The sequence below is a fragment of the Homalodisca vitripennis genome, chromosome 1 (genome assembly GCF_021130785.1).
Source record: "Homalodisca vitripennis isolate AUS2020 chromosome 1, UT_GWSS_2.1, whole genome shotgun sequence".
Taxonomy (NCBI): domain Eukaryota; kingdom Metazoa; phylum Arthropoda; class Insecta; order Hemiptera; family Cicadellidae; genus Homalodisca; species Homalodisca vitripennis.
The window spans coordinates 245,859,309-245,874,115 of record NC_060207.1 but is presented as its reverse complement, the minus strand read 5'-3'; the positions used below and the strand labels follow the sequence as shown (position 1 = coordinate 245,874,115).

At 37.0% G+C, this 14,807-nt stretch overlaps 1 protein-coding gene across 2 annotated transcripts; it reads right to left on the bottom strand.

Annotated features, from left to right (window-relative positions):
• Nucleotides 1-4,626: 4,626 nt before the first annotated feature.
• On the bottom strand, nucleotides 4,627-11,708 carry LOC124353236 (probable cytochrome P450 6d5). 2 transcript variants are annotated; one of them, XM_046803152.1, is made up of 5 exons: nucleotides 11,598-11,708; nucleotides 10,028-10,999; nucleotides 6,696-6,914; nucleotides 6,302-6,547; nucleotides 4,627-5,566 (listed from the first exon to the last, which is right to left on the bottom strand). In XM_046803152.1, the coding sequence occupies exons 1-5, from the start codon at nucleotides 11,653-11,655 to the stop codon at nucleotides 5,385-5,387; spliced, it is 1,677 nt and encodes a 558-aa protein (XP_046659108.1). In that variant the 5' UTR covers nucleotides 11,656-11,708; the 3' UTR covers nucleotides 4,627-5,384. The 2 variants fall into 2 exon arrangements, with proteins under 2 accessions (XP_046659108.1, XP_046659109.1); XM_046803153.1 differs by having other exon boundaries at nucleotides 11,571-11,683.
• Nucleotides 11,709-14,807: the final 3,099 nt, after the last annotated feature.

Below are 14,807 nucleotides of genomic sequence, written 5' to 3'. Positions count from 1 at the left end.
AAATAGATTGATTGCCGGTACGGGACAAGAGAACACAAGAAGCGATGTCTTATACAGTATTCCGTACCTAGTGGAAATATACTAAACCGAATGAGGAGATGGTAGGTAAGGGTGCGGTGTGTTTATGTATGCAGGAAGACTGACACTCTAACAGCTGCCATTACTGTTAGAAAATAGATTGATTGCCGGTACGGGACAAGAGAACACAAGAAGCGATGTCTTATAAAGTATTCCGTACCTAGTGGAAATATACTAAACCGAATGAGGAGATGGTAGGTAAGGGTGCGGTGTGTTTATGTATGCAGGAAGACTGACACTCTAACAGCTGCCATTACTGTTAGAAAATAGATTGATTGCCGGTACGGGACAAGAGAACACAAGAAGCGATGTCTTATAAAGTATTCCGTACCTAGTGGAAAATATACTAAACCGAATGAGGAGATGGTAGGTAAGGGTGCGGTGTGTTTATGTATGCAGGAAGACTGACACTCTAACAGCTGCCATTACTGTTAGAAAATAGATTGATTGCCGGTACGGGACAAGAGAACACAAGAAGCGATGTCTTATACAGTATTCCGTACCTAGTGGAAATATACTAAACCGAATGAGGAGATGGTAGGTAAGGGTCTGGTGTGTTTATGTATGCAGGAAGACTGACACTCTAACAGCTGCCATTACTGTTAGAAAATAGATTGATTGCCGGTACGGGACAAGAGAACACAAGAAGCGATGTCTTATACAGTATTCCGTACCTAGTGGAAATATACTAAACCGAATGAGGAGATGGTAGGTAAGGGTCTGGTGTGTTTATGTATGCAGGAAGACTGACACTCTAACAGCTGCCATTACTGTTAGAAAATAGATTGATTGCCGGTACGGGACAAGAGAACACAAGAAGCGATGTCTTATAAAGTATTCCGTACCTAGTGGAAATATACTAAACCGAATGAGGAGATGGTAGGTAAGGGTGCGGTGTGTTTATGTATGCAGGAAGACTGACACTCTAACAGCTGCCATTACTGTTAGAAAATAGATTGATTGCCGGTACGGGACAAGAGAACACAAGAAGCGATGTCTTATAAAGTATTCCGTACCTAGTGGAAATATACTAAACCGAATGAGGAGATGGTAGGTAAGGGTGCGGTGTGTTTATGTATGCAGGAAGACTGACACTCTAACAGCTGCCATTACTGTTAGAAAATAGATTGATTGCCGGTACGGGACAAGAGAACACAAGAAGCGATGTCTTATACAGTATTCCGTACCTAGTGGAAATATACTAAACCGAATGAGGAGATGGTAGGTAAGGGTCTGGTGTGTTTATGTATGCAGGAAGACTGACACTCTAACAGCTGCCATTACTGTTAGAAAATAGATTGATTGCCGGTACGGGACAAGAGAACACAAGAAGCGATGTCTTATAAAGTATTCCGTACCTAGTGGAAATATACTAAACCGAATGAGGAGATGGTAGGTAAGGGTGCGGTGTGTTTATGTATGCAGGAAGACTGACACTCTAACAGCTGCCATTACTGTTAGAAAATAGATTGATTGCCGGTACGGGACAAGAGAACACAAGAAGCGATGTCTTATAAAGTATTCCGTACCTAGTGGAAATATACTAAACCGAATGAGGAGATGGTAGGTAAGGGTGCGGTGTGTTTATGTATGCAGGAAGACTGACACTCTAACAGCTGCCATTACTGTTAGAAAATAGATTGATTGTCGGTACGGGACAAGAGAACACAAGAAGCGATGTCTTATAAAGTATTCCGTACCTAGTGGAAATATACTAAACCGAATGAGGAGATGGTAGGTAAGGGTGCGGTGTGTTTATGTATGCAGGAAGACTGACACTCTAACAGCTGCCATTACTGTTAGAAAATAGATTGATTGCCGGTACGGGACAAGAGAACACAAGAAGCGATGTCTTATAAAGTATTCCGTACCTAGTGGAAATATACTAAACCGAATGAGGAGATGGTAGGTAAGGGTGCGGTGTGTTTATGTATGCAGGAAGACTGACACTCTAACAGCTGCCATTACTGTTAGAAAATAGATTGATTGCCGGTACGGGACAAGAGAACACAAGAAGCGATGTCTTATAAAGTATTCCGTACCTAGTGGAAATATACTAAACCGAATGAGGAGATGGTAGGTAAGGGTGCGGTGTGTTTATGTATGCAGGAAGACTGACACTCTAACAGCTGCCATTACTGTTAGAAAATAGATTGATTGCCGGTACGGGACAAGAGAACACAAGAAGCGATGTCTTATACAGTATTCCGTACCTAGTGGAAATATACTAAACCGAATGAGGAGATGGTAGGTAAGGTTCCGGTGTGTTTATGTATGCAGGAAGACTGACACTCTAACAGCTGCCATTACTGTTAGAAAATAGATTGATTGCCGGTACGGGACAAGAGAACACAAGAAGCGATGTCTTATAAAGTATTCCGTACCTAGTGGAAATATACTAAACCGAATGAGGAGATGGTAGGTAAGGTTCCGGTGTGTTTATGTATGCAGGAAGACTGACACTCTAACAGCTGCCATTACTGTTAGAAAATAGATTGATTGCCGGTACGGGACAAGAGAACACAAGAAGCGATGTCTTATAAAGTATTCCGTACCTAGTGGAAATATACTAAACCGAATGAGGAGATGGTAGGTAAGGGTGGTGTGTTTATGTATGCAGGAAGACTGACACTCTAACAGCTGCCATTACTGTTAGAAAATAGATTGATTGCCGGTACGGGACAAGAGAACACAAGAAGCGATGTCTTATACAGTATTCCGTACCTAGTGGAAATATACTAAACCGAATGAGGAGATGGTAGGTAAGGGTGCGGTGTGTTTATGTATGCAGGAAGACTGACACTCTAACAGCTGCCATTACTGTTAGAAAATAGATTGATTGCCGGTACGGGACAAGAGAACACAAGAAGCGATGTCTTATAAAGTATTCCGTACCTAGTGGAAATATACTAAACCGAATGAGGAGATGGTAGGTAAGGGTGTGGTGTGTTTATGTATGCAGGAAGACTGACACTCTAACAGCTGCCATTACTGTTAGAAAATAGATTGATTGCCGGTACGGGACAAGAGAACACAAGAAGCGATGTCTTATAAAGTATTCCGTACCTAGTGGAAATATCTAGTTGGAGAAGTTTGATCAAATGCTTAAATCGAAGTACTTCATTTATCTAACTGTAACTTCAAGTGTAGAATAGACAACAAGTAAATCATTAATGTATTGTAATCGCGTTTTGGTTGGGTTAATATTTGTATTTCACTGCCACTGGTCTTTAATACAACTTCCGTGAACACATAAACATAGAGCACAGAATTATGCTGAACACAAGATAAACTAGGTGCGTTTCAAACGGCTGAAATAAAATTGTACCATTATACTGCATTGGAATATAGGTTCGAACAACTCTTTCGGATCCATTTAAAATTCTAAATTAAATACTGTCTAAAAATACCATAAATACTTAATACCTGTAAAATCATATTGTATATGTTTCTTCGATATCGACATGTACTCCCCTTGAAAACCCTCCTGAAAGCGTCAATTATTAAGTGAATTCAAATCTTCTAATTTCTTTTTTTTTATGAAAATACAAAAATGATCCCTGTGAAAGAAACCTCACATTAGCAAATTACCCATCTGAAAATCGTAATTCGACTGTAAAAGGGCTGCTTGCTCTAAATCTCACGCATATTTTGAGGTTAAAAGTAACTACTAACAACTAACAATTAAACCGCAAAAAGATACTCAAAAAGACGCCGAGAAGCGCATGTCGGAGGTTTTTATACCGACCCCTTCTGCCTTACCAGCTACCTAAGACTGGCGCCTTTGATTGGCCAATCACAAGGTCAGAGAGAACAATAGTAAACTCTTTATCAAAGTATACTACTAGAAAAACCTGCTGTCTTACTGGACATTTCTACATGCGCAAACCTACTTTTAAGAAATTAAATTGTTGTTTTGTACCTATATTTTTAAATCACCAATTAAATTCTAAAATATTTTCGCATATAATTTCTCCCATCAATATTTAATAAATAAAATTTTAATTGCCTAAGCAGAAAAAGCGCATATACTTCAAAAACGCCCGTTTCCGTTTTGAAACCAATAAAGACTACCTTTAGTACCCGCCTTTATTATTCCGAAATACGTAATTTATTGGTACATATAAAAACTTTTCACTCTCAGACTTAAGGGGCTCAAAATAGTACTCGTTAAACTTAATGTACAATTATTACAAAATGGATCAGGAGATTAGAAGGAGCTCAAAACAAAATACTTACACCGTTTTGACATCGGAGATGCCTAAATTTGGTGAAGTGGTTGTCTCAGTGTCTCATCAGGTACACAATGAGTGCATGGTATATGGTATACTCATACCACGTACTCATGAGTGCACTACATGTGACACGATCTCCGAGTTTTATATCGAGTAGTTCTATGTTTCGTTTTGAGCTTCTTCGTTGTCGACTTTTTTTTTGATTTCTTCAATCGAACATGACATGACTCCAAATTCCAGGAGTCAAGTCTGAGACATCGTCAGATATCAGGCGCTGCAATAAAAGGAAGGTGAACTGCAAGTAAACTAAAAATTCAAGGACAATACTTTATTTCATCTTAGATAGTTAACAGGAATTATTTCAAGCTATGACAACAATTTTGATGTATCGTTATACAAATTGACTGTTTTCACGCCATTAAAGTAAAAGTAAAGTAAAGTAAAGATGTCCTATTTTATCAGGTGAACTTGGAGCTAAGAAGCCCTCTCTAACACTTAACCTGGGGACCAACAGCTTAAAGGTGACTTCTAAACCTCCACCAATGGCCGGGCAGGCGGGCTGCTTGCAAGAACAGGATCGCTCAGCGATCACCCAACCAAGCAGCAACCACGCTCGACGTTACTTGATCACAGTTCAGCATTCATTGTAACATTGTAACATTTTTGTTCATTGTTTCATTATAGTATTGAATACAATCTTTAGTAATTATCTAAACAAAACAGATGTTATCATTAATTATGTTTTAGGTTTATTTGGTAAATTAATACAAACATTATTATTAATACTTTAAGAACGTTTTTGTTTAACACATATCTTAATATTGCTATCGCACCATTGATGAACAAACATATTCAAAAATTCAATTTAATATATTTGACAATTATTTATTATCAATATATATTTGACATTATTTAAGAATTATACTTATTAAATTTAATTTGTAAATCCTTAAAATATTATGATGATAGTAAAGATTATATACTTTTTCTCATATTTGTTTGTTATAAGAAAAGTAACATACTACCAGTGTTTGGGCGATTATAGCAGATTATAGAGTGATTAATATTAGATTATAGCGCTGGGTTTGGTGATCTCTTTTGAAAAGAAAGGTGGATTCCTCCTTTGACTATTGGTACAAATGAACGAATTTCATACTGAAGAGGAAGTTTGGTCTTGTTGCTGAGTCTCACAGAGTATTGAGACACAATCTTGGCCACACAAGCCTTCACTTCCATCACTGCAAACCGCATGGCTGAAACAAATAATTAATGTCATTGGAGATAGAAATCCACAATCTTGCCCACACAAAGCCTTCACTTCCATCACTGCAAACCGCATGGCTGAAAAAAAGAATTAATGTCATTGGAGACATAAATCTACAATCTTGGCTACACAAGCCTTCACCTCCATTACTGCAATCTTCACTTCTATAAAGGATAATTCATACATTGGAGATAATCTAAATCAATCTTGGTACAAGCATTGTTATTATGAACTGCTAAATCTTGAGGCTAAGTTACAATGAGTAGGCCTAGTGAAACACAATTTTGCCCACCTTTTAACTCCATTCATGTAGTTAAATAGGGGAATTGGCCGATTTAGATATCATTGTAAATAATAATCTACATAACTGTTAAACATGCAGTAGGTTGGAAAACAGTGAAGCTTTGTTGTTTAGTTCAACAGTACACTAAGCTTATCTCGGTCATACAAGCTTTCGTCTTTTCACTGTAATAGTTAAGGCTGTAACAGAAGATGAGGGTATTTTGGTCTATTAACATTTCTCAAATTTAATTATAGAAACAATACTTTGACATTAAAATTTTCCCAAAAAATCTCATAATATGTGTAGTTTGCACAATTGGATTAGTGATAACTTTAGTTATTAGTGAATTCAATTTTATAAATAAGTTAAGTTTTAATTTCTATATTCCATCTGGATTGATAATTATAAATTATAGCATATTAATTTTAAAATCTGACTCACCAATACATATTCTTGGTCCATCTCCAAAGGGTAAGTACGTAGAACTTGGTTTGAATTTGTTGTCCTTGAATCTGTCTGGGTCGAACTGGGAAGGATCAGGATAGTACTGGGGATCATTGTGTAGGCCAACAACTGGAATAAGGATCAGCGTTCCCTTCTCTATGGTGAGGTTCGAATCCGGCATCTTGTACGGGCGGACGCACTCTCGCATTAGAGAGGGCAGTATAGTATGCATCCTCTGCGACTCTGTAACGGAAGTTACCATGCATCAACTGAGGATGACAGATTCCAGCTAAAACTAAAGGTTATTAGTGTCAAACTAATCTTGTATAAACTGATCCAAGTACGGTGACAGATTCCAGCCAAAATTGAAGGTTATTAGTTTCAAACTAACCTTGGATGACCTGATCCAGGTACGTCATGTCCTTGAGAACCTCAAAGGACCACCTTCCGTGCTTAGACAATACAGAGTCCACCTCCTGCTGGACCCTCTGCTGAATCTCAGGATGCCTCGATAGTTCGAACAGAACAAAGCCGATTGTGCGAGACACTGTCTCCGAACCGGCGGTCAGGAAGATAACAGTGTTTGCAGTGATAGCTTCGTCTGTGAACACTTTTGGAACATCCAACATAAATTTTTGACTAAAACAATTAGCATTTTTATCAAGAAAAACAAATTTCAGATGTACCATTTCATAGTCATATTCTTAGGTTTTGTTTATTGTAGCTTTGACTTCATCAGTAATTTATGGAGAAACATGCAGGGTGTTCATTCGAAAACTTCAAACGTAATATAAGAAATTACATTATTGGCTGCTGATACCAAACAGCTTGGCCGATTTCAATTTTTTTTTAAGAAAATACAACATTTTTATGAGCTTCAATTTGAGGTGTCACGAGGTATTAGTTGCCATTTCAAAATACCCCAAAGGGGTACGGGGGGCATGGGGTTTAGCATTTGGAAAATTTGTTTTGTTCCCCCATTTAGTACTATAAACTCTCGTATACAGAATTTTGATACTTGGGCTATAAATCTTTTAATATGAGTTTGAAGTTCTCAAATGAACACCCTGTATACACATCAGCAACCGTCTGTCATTAGAAAGTTGAGTGACAAATTTCTATCCACAATAGTTTACAATCAGCAGTAGAGTTATCATAAACTTATTCGCATTGTTATTTCTGAATTACTAGGCTACATTACTAATTTTTTATCTTTTTATATTAATTTCAATGCGTATTCTATATCCATATCAAAATATCAAATTTCTAAACTATTGATTTCTAAAGAAAAAATTAGTCAAACATGCCATATACAGTAGAGTCCTATCTTGCTAAATTTACCATTCATCTGTCTGCCCATGTTTTTAGCGGGAAATTATATCTTAAAACGGGAGATTTAATGAAATTGTATAAGAATAGTGGAATATGCGTTACTTTTAAATTAATATTTTGATTCCAATTGTATTTCGCTGCGTCAAATTACCCAATAGTAAAAGTGTTATTGAACACCGTTCCTTATTTAAAATGCAATAATCGATATATTAAAATTATTCATATTTACTGGTTGTTGCATTGTTCTTACATTGGGTACTTATGATGAAATTTATTTGGATGCATTAGATTCTTTTGTGGAATTTATTTGAAATGTTATTCTATTTCTTTGTGTATTGTAAAAATTATTACTTCAAATATACAATTAGTTGGTTAAAAAATTGTTTAATATATTTTCATTACTTCAGATGAGTATATATTTACAAATATAAACTGTCATTACTTAACTTTTAGCTCAGTTTTACAATTCAAAACTGGAGTTATTGAACCATTGTTGTTATTTGTTACTAGCAAATATTATTTATCAAAATTATTCTCATTTACGGTTATATAAAAATAAAAAAGTAAAATAATTATGTGAAAATTAAATAAATTCAAACGGTAATGATCAGTTTGGCAACACAACATTTACGTCAATCTAATTTCACAACGAGTGTACAAAATGTCAACCATGAGCAGTTATTGCAATGTAATTTCAAAACGAGTGTACAAAATGTCAACCATGAGCAGTTATTGCAATCTAATTTCACAACGAGTGTACAAAATGTCAACCATGAGCAGTTATTGCAATCTAATTTCACAACGAGTGTACAAAATGTCAACCATGAGCAGTTATTGCAATCTAATTTCACAACGAGTGTACAAAATGTCAACCATGAGCAGTTATTGCAATCTAATTTCACAACGAGTGTACAAAATGTCAACCATGAGCAGTTATTGCAATGTAATTTCACAACGAGTGTACAAAATGTCAACCATGAGCAGTTATTGCAATCTAATTTCACAACGAGTGTACAAAATGTCAACCATGAGCAGTTATTGCAATCTAATTTCACAACGAGTGTACAAAATGTCAACCATGAGCAGTTATTGCAATCTAATTTCACAACGAGTGTACAAAATGTCAACCATGAGCAGTTATTGCAATCTAATTTCACAACGAGTGTACAAAATGTCAACCATGAGCAGTAATTACAATCTAATTTCACAACGAGTGTACAAAATGTCAACCATGAGCAGTTATTGCAATGTAATTTCACAACGAGTGTACAAAATGTCAACCATGAGCAGTTATTGCAATCTAATTTCACAACGAGTGTACAAAATGTCAACCATGAGCAGTTATTGCAATCTAATTTCACAACGAGTGTACAAAATGTCAACCATGAGCAGTTATTGCAATCTAATTTCACAACGAGTGTACAAAATGTCAACCATGAGCAGTTATTGCAATCTAATTTCACAACGAGTGTACAAAATGTCAACCATGAGCAGTAATTACAATCTAATTTCACAACGAGTGTACAAAATGTCAACCATGAGCAGTTATTGCAATCTAATTTCACAACGAGTGTACAAAATGTCAACCATGAGCAGTAATTACAATCTAATTTCACAACGAGTGTACAAAATGTCAACCATGAGCAGTTATTGCAATGTAATTTCACAACGAGTGTACAAAATGTCAACCATGAGCAGTTATTGCAATCTAATTTCACAACGAGTGTACAAAATGTCAACCATGAGCAGTTATTGCAATCATTTCACAACGAGTGTACAAAATGTCAACCATGAGCAGTTATTGCAATCTAATTTCACAACGAGTGTACAAAATGTCAACCATGAGCAGTTATTGCAATCTAATTTCACAACGAGTGTACAAAATGTCAACCATGAGCACTTATTGCAATGTAATTTCAAAACAAGTGTACAAAATGTCAACCATGAGCAGTTATTGCAATGTAATTTCACAACGAGTGTACAAAATGTCAACCATGAGCAGTTATTGCAATCTAATTTCACAACGAGTGTACAAAATGTCAACCATGAGCAGTTATTGCAATGCTAAATGCTATTATAGTATCAAATATGTCATCCATGAAAACAGTGTTGAGGTATCCAGATATTGTATGAATATCAAAAACGAGCTGCAAAACGGTGAATGACTGTAGTACTCTAGATATGTGCTCGGTCGTTAGTTTATTGCCCTGATTTTTACTGCCCCTTTTTTATGCATGTATCATTCAAAGTCCTATTTTCATCGCTAATGGTGCAGCAAAATCACTATTTTCTTCTACTTTACATTGTTATCCCTAGTTGTTTTGTTATAACTTGTAAACTTGTGCTTACTTTGAACTTGATAAAACTATTGAGAAGTGGTGTATAACTTACATTTCTTCGAGGTATCTATTTCCTGGTCAGCCTCCGTATACATCATCTGGTCAATGACTGCATCTTCCTCAGACACGTGAGGTTCCACCAGGGGCGTGACCTTTCCACCGTCTTCTTGCTCCTTGAGCGATAACAGCAGTTGAAAGTAGTCGTTCCTGCGAATGTTATTTTCTTTGCGATATTTCGTGGTAGCCTGGGTCAGGTTCGTAAAGTATTTTGTAGCCTCACTTGACGATATCACTATGTTGAAAAATTTACCTATTTTTGGCGTTAATGAAACAATAGTAAATTTTATAAATCCCCAAAGTGAGCCGGAGAAAACTTTCTCTACAATCTTCTTGAACTCTTTTTGCTCGGGACTATTTGGATGGAATTGGACTCCAAAAGCGCAGCTGGAAATAACGTCCAGAGTGAACCCAAACAGAACGTTTGCTGAATCCACATCTTCTCTCTTCACACATGAAATATCTTCTATGTTCTTCACCAGATTGTCCCCACTTTTGGTGATCTGTTCAAACATTCCTCTCAGTTTACCAGTTGTAAAGGTAGGTGTCAACTTGTAACGAAATGTCCGCCATATGCGACCTCTCAATCCAAAAAGATTGTTTAAGAAGACATCGTTTTTAGATGATGGTGATCCTCTGTCCTGAAAGTGAACGAAATCTTTCACCAAAATCTTGTTTATTAAAATTGGATCACGTACCATAAGTACAGGTTTTTTAAATTGGAAGAGCCCCACAAACTTTTCCTCAGAAAACTGATTGTAAATCTCTTTCACTGTTTCTGCTTTTGATTTAACACCCAACAAGGCCCCCAAAAATAATCCTTTCTTGACGTTTGGCACACCTCTTTTGTCCCAGTAATCATTGTTGTTTGTGATGTACCAGTACACAAGGCTCAGAGCAGGAATAACAGCTAACAGAATGTCTGACAGCAAAGATCCGGTGACCACAGCCATCTTTACCTCAGTACCTGAAACCCAACAACCAACATTAAATTATCCATTCTCTTATATCAACGCAAAACATTATTGTTGAGTGAAGAAGCAAGTTTCTCCGTTGGGTTTAGTCTTTGAATATAACAATCCTTATGACACACCGGCCAAAATATTAAATCGTCCTAGCTCAAAACTGTGAAATAAATTTAAAATATACGTAATAAGAGTTACATGAAATATATTACACACTTATAGATGGTAAATTTTTCGAACACGGAAATTAGATTAAGCCCTTGAAGTTACTTTGTTTTCTTTTGTTAGTAGTTTCATGAAAGTTTTCATCAAAAAGCCAGATGAAATTAGTAAACTTACAATCATGCATCATTATTATCTTAATATCCATTGGTCATTCTGAACGATTACATTGTAAAACAGTGGAATACTTCATCAAAATACTTGTATATGAAATTTAATATCAATTAAACATTATGTTTAATCAAAAATTTTAATGTACGGGTAATGTGCACAGATAATTGTATTTATTTGATATTTTAAATGCTATACAATTTCTACAAGTACTGTAAATAATAAATAAATTACGTTTACCTTAATACAAAATAAATTAATGTGCACCTTGATTCACGGTCCAGGTATGAACATGAATGAATGCATTCCAAATTACGTTCAGCATTCAATAAATATGTCGCTCTGCCTTATCTATCCAAATGTAAGGTCAGCTACAACACTCAATCATCTGCATTCTGGTGCTTCAAATCTAATCTCTACTTATCGTTTACTAGGAATACTTATATTCAAGATTTAGATAAAAACATTTGTAGAATACTACGCCACTGTTATGAAAAGTAAGCGATATAGACAGCTTGTGCCAGATTTTACTTATCATGTCTCATTTTAATATGAGACATCATTATTTCTTTTGAATTCCTCGAAATTCAAGCCTTCCCATTGCGAATTTTTCCATCTATACACTGGTTTTAATAATATTATCCTATTGTTATATAGATGGACTTTATAATCAACGGAGTCCTCAAAACAGTTGGAATGCGTCATGGAATACGCGTAGCCTCTTCTCAAAACAAGCCATAGCTGAATAAAGTCATTACTTTTTGTTCTCTTAGGACAAGAAGCTTAGAAATTGCCCCTAGTCCTATAAGGACCTTTGCGCTGCTTCCGGAGTGATAGGATAAAGGCCATGTCACACTGCCGTGGCGACGCGTCCGTCCATCTGCGGATGGATTTTTAAAATAATCGCTAACCATGTTGTCAAATAGGACAAGTCACACTGACATAAACCGACGTGGCGCAACGTTTCATCGCGTCGGCAGCCGTCTGCTGGGATATGCGGCTGGAGCGCGATTCTTGGCCGACGTCGGCGAAGCTACGTTGGCTCGCGCATGCGCATAAAGTACCTTGGTCAATTAAATCTAAAACTTCGTCAAACTTTACTTGTTTAGCCTAAAATAAGTACGAAATTTTTGTCATCAATGGCTTCAAGGTCATGCATTAAATGATGGTACTCGCCAAACAAACATCGGATGTACCCAGTGATCTCTCAAGCCGCGAATCATATGACGTCTCAAAAAAATTCTTTCTTCTAAAAATGTTTCTAAAAACTGTTTGGGACATTATTAACAATTAAAAAATAAAGCTTACAAACAGATCAAAAATTAAAATTGGAGATTACTTTGGTGCAGGATGAAGCTGGGATCGCCCCATGAGTTTAATAGATTTTTTGCGTCTATTGCTTGTGGGCGAGGTCCTCGACCGTCAGAGCCCCAGGTTACTCACACGCGAAGACGTATTCCAGTAAAATCAATGATTACTGGCACCTGTACTTGAGGAAGAGTTGGAAAAAATTATTCAGCAGCTCCCGGCCAAAAAAATCAACCGATCTAAATTTATTGTCCATGTGGATTTTGAAAAAATGTGCCAAGCATATTGTGAGCCCTCTGACTCAATTGGTAAACCTGTCTTTTCAAACAGGAGTTTTCACCTCCCTCCTGAAAAATGCTAAAGTACACCCCATTTTTCAAAAAAGATGACCCATGCTCCCTTAACAATTATCGGTATGTCTCTATTTTGCCAACTGTGAGCAAGATTTTCGAAAACAATGCTTTGCTTTCTTAGCAAACAGAACCAGCTCTCTGAAGACCAATTTGGCTTCAGAACGGGAAAAATCGACGGTAGACGCAGTGGTGAGTCTGGTCGAAATGGTTGTAGAGAGGTTAGAGTGTCGGAATCCCACCATAAGTGTGTTTCTCGACTTATCCAAAGCATTCGACTGTGTTGATCATAATACACTTCTTGAGAAACTTGAATCTCATGGCATTCGAGGTGTGCCCCTGCTGTGGATTAAATCATTTCTAAGCCATAGAAACACAGACTGTCCAAAATTACAAATCACCTTTCAAGTCCATTGGATTTGAGATATGGAGTTCCCCAAGGCTCCATCCTCAGTCCAATCCTTTTTTCTGGTCTATGTCAATGACATCGAGTCATCACTTCTGTACGGGAATCTCGTGCAGTATGCTGATGACACGACTCTCTGTTTTAAAGAAAAATCTAAATAAGTTTTGGAACAAAAAGCTTTTGTTGACCTTAACAACTGCGTCCAACACTTTCATAGCCTCAACCTCACAACAAATTCCACAAAATCTAATTTTCTGAATTTCGCCCTGCGGCCAATGGACGCTGGGTGTGGGCCTTCCGTCATGCTGGGAGACTCCACATTAGAAGAAGTTTACCCCTCCAAATTCCTTGGTATATACCTTGATCGAGGTTTGACATGGAATGTTCACATTGATTCAGTTTTGTTCAAAATTAGTATCTGGCGTTTATGTTTTTAAGATCTTTAGCCGAATACTGCCCGTCAGGTTGCCGGCGTATTACGGCTGATTACCCAAATCTTTCCTACGGAGTGATTTTGTGGGAAGCTTGTTCAAACAATCAAATTTTGAGAGTTTTCAGGCTTCAAAAGAAAGCGATCAGAACAATCGCCAACATGAACTTCAGAGAGTCGTGCAGACCAGCTTTCAAAAAAATTGCAGCTGTTGACTCTGCCAAGTTTCTATATCTTGCAGGCAGTTTTATTCTGTAAGTCAAAAATGTGCCCTGACTAGGGGCCGTGACGTGCATGAATATGAAACGAGAGGCAGAGACAACTACCGTACTGGGCGACACAGAACGGTGGTTTATGAACACCTGCCCCTCGCAGACAGGTGTCCGTTTCATCAACAGTTTGCCTGATTCCATGAAAAACGTACAAACGCCCAAGGCGTTAGAAACTCGTCTGAAGCGCTTTTTAGCGTCTAAAGCATTCTATAGCGTCGACGAGTTTTTCAATTATAGTCAGGAGACCTCCAATCTGGAAGACTGAGACTGGCGTTGCCAGTGGAGAGAATTGGCGAGTAAGTGGTATGGATGAATGTAACGATTGTATGTCTGAATGTGGTATTGTGAACGAATTTAAAAATTATAGATTTATTCGGTATGACTTTTGCCACATACTTGTAATATTATCAACGGCAATAAAAGACTTGACTTTGACTTTAACTCTTTGTGCCACTGAATATAATAACACCAAATCTTCACCACTGCTGCTATTATCGCTGCTGGAATCACCCAGCAAGGAACTGCTGAACGTAAGGTGGTTCACTACAAAACACCGGCACAGACGACATTTTATTGTGTACTGAGCTTCCACCCTCAGATTCAGAATCAGAAATAAATTATTTCGTTAATAGCAAAAAGTTACATAAAATAAGTCACATTTTGGTAAATAAGGAGATAAAATAATAATAATAAATAAAATCTCAAATTAGT